Here is a 2412-nt window from a genome sequence, read left to right as displayed (position 1 = left end):
AGCCTTGTGCCGGGGGTTCTGCAGTTTCGTGAGTGAAACTGTTTCTCCACAGACCTCAGTGCAGTGGAGCACTGATCTCTGTGCTCGCTGGCTGCGGTAGCCTTCAGAGACGCTATGTTGTATAGCGGGGGTATCAAATAGCTGAGCTTAGAAACGTTGTTGGTACTGCATTAAACGATGCTCTAATCGAGCAGGGTGAATTGTAAGCTAATAATGGCATAAAAGCAGGCTCTTCCTGAAAAATCTCTGTCAGATGGAATTGCTATGCATTGTGTTGATGCTATTAGGAATTACACTCTAATAAGAGGAATTACACTCTAATAAGTAATTTCTGTATACATTTAAAAAAATCAGATCTGACCAAACCCTGCCCATACCAGTTGTCTGCTTGTTTCCAAGCCTAGCCACGAACAAGAGTTTTACTTTTCCTGATCTACTTCAAAAGCATGTTGACAGTTGAAGACAGTCAGTTGTAAGCTCCTGTATTATCATAGTCTCACAAGCGTAGTGTAAGTAAACAGGGTAAGCATTATAGGCTATTAGTCATTAAATTGTAGATGTCAATGCTAAAATCTGTTGCTGTTGAATGTAGAGCTTTTTTCTTCCATGGAAGAGAAGAAAAATGGATAGAAAGTTCCACTCTTTTGTGTATTGTTTCGGAATCCCGTTTCGTAATTAAACTTAAATTAAGCAGTGTCACTGTTCTAGTGATGCTTCTCCTCCATGTGATGCTCTCTCACTCCCCAATACCTGTGCATATTTTTAATCAAGGTGATGTTGTAACTTCTTTTTTAAAAGCTGGCATAAAATAAATAATACTTCTAATTCTGTGTAGAAATATACACAGTATCATGGTAGTATGAATGTGTTTTTTGCAGTGCACTTAAAAATTACATGACTGTGTTATGTTAATAAACTTATTTGTTTTAGGCACCTCCAAAAGCCATACCAAAGACTATTGAAAATCAGAGAGTGTATGATGAAACAACTGTGGATCCCAATGATGAAGAGGTAACTGCTTCATTTCTGCATATGCAGAAGGGACATAAAATGGATTGATGAAACCTAACATTCACCACTCTCCTGTTAAGGTGTCAATTAATTACTTTTTACCTGTGATCGTTCGCTAACAGGTCATGTCATTCTTTCATTATGTATATTAGATAATTGCCTTTTGCATTACTGCTGTTGATACTAAAACCTGCCAATGTTCATCACACTGGATTCTTAAAAATGTAAAACCCACATGCCTTGTGATGATTAATTATAGGGTAGATCTTGTGAATTGAAATTTTTCCTACTAAATTCAGTTTCATCACAATTTAGATCAGATTGAACAATTGTTCTTCAATTGTTTCATGTATAGTGGATTAATAAGACTTTTCTTCTTCCAGGTTGCTTTTGATGAAGCAACTGATGAATTTGCACCATACTTCAACAGGCAGACAGTTCCCAAGATTCTTATTACGACATCAGACAGACCTCGTGGGGTACGTATGTTTTACTTGGAGAGTTCTCAGTAATCAACTGGTTATAAGATACCAAGGTTTTCATACTATGATTGGTAAATTAAAGCTGAAAACAATAGCTTTCACATGGATTTTTTTTTCCTGCTGTTTTATTTGGTGACTATCAATAACCTTGTACATGTATGTAATCTATTAGTTTCTCTAGCACTGTTTGTTTCCTTCATAAGAAAAAAGCACCTCATGCATATGTTCGTGTATGCAAGTGATCTGCATTACCTGAGTGGGAGATTACTGACATTGGTGAAAACCATAAAAGAAGTGGTTTTAAAAATAGGAACAAGCACACCTCAAAGTTTATCTGGAAACTCAGACTTTAGTACCTGAAGTAATAGTTATATTGTCTTTTGAAATGTTATGAACTTTTTGTAGACCAATGCCCTAAATAATGAGTTTGGAGGTTATGCTTTTGGAATTTTCCTGCTTTTCTGCGACTGAGGGAGGCAAAAAAAAATAGTTCAAAAAAATTTAAAAAGTCCCTGGTGTGCTGCAGTTTTTACTGCAAATAATTATTTTTTTTTTTCCACTGACTGAATGAAGTAACTTAACTTGTCTTCAAATGTTTTATAGAGATACTGGAAGTAATACGTCATCAGGGAGGGCCGTTGGAATGAGCAGCCCTCCATTCCCCTAATATTTGGATTTGGCACTCTATTCACCACATTGCAATTCACCTGTTTTGCAGAGAACAGTGAGATTCTGTGAACAACTGTCTACTGTTATACCTAACTCACATGTCTACTATCGAAGAGGGCTGGCTTTGAAAAGAATTATTCCACAGTGTATTGCAAGGGACTTCACGGATTTAATAGTCATTAATGAAGATCGCAAAATACCAAGTATCCTTTTGTGTATTTATTAAAATAGATATACTAGCTCCAGGCCT

At 36.4% G+C, this 2412-nt stretch overlaps 1 protein-coding gene across 1 annotated transcript in view; it reads left to right on the top strand.

Annotated features, from left to right (window-relative positions):
• Positions 1 to 930: 930 nt before the first annotated feature.
• RPF1 (ribosome production factor 1 homolog (S. cerevisiae)) overlaps positions 931 to 2412 on the top strand; it is a gene marked incomplete at its 5' end in the record, with an annotated part of 4293 nt that continues 2811 nt past the window's right edge. The window contains 3 exons of the mRNA XM_009704415.1: positions 931 to 1011; positions 1395 to 1490; positions 2212 to 2365. Of these exons, the coding sequence (XP_009702717.1) occupies positions 931 to 1011; positions 1395 to 1490; positions 2212 to 2365 (331 nt within the window). The remainder of the gene's footprint in view (positions 1012 to 1394; positions 1491 to 2211; positions 2366 to 2412) is intronic.

This window comes from Cariama cristata, unplaced genomic scaffold, assembly GCF_000690535.1.
Source record: "Cariama cristata isolate BGI_N322 unplaced genomic scaffold, ASM69053v1 scaffold20677, whole genome shotgun sequence".
Lineage (NCBI taxonomy): Eukaryota > Metazoa > Chordata > Aves > Cariamiformes > Cariamidae > Cariama > Cariama cristata.
The sequence above is the reverse complement of the archived record's forward strand: the minus strand, read 5'-3'. Positions and strand labels throughout refer to the sequence as shown.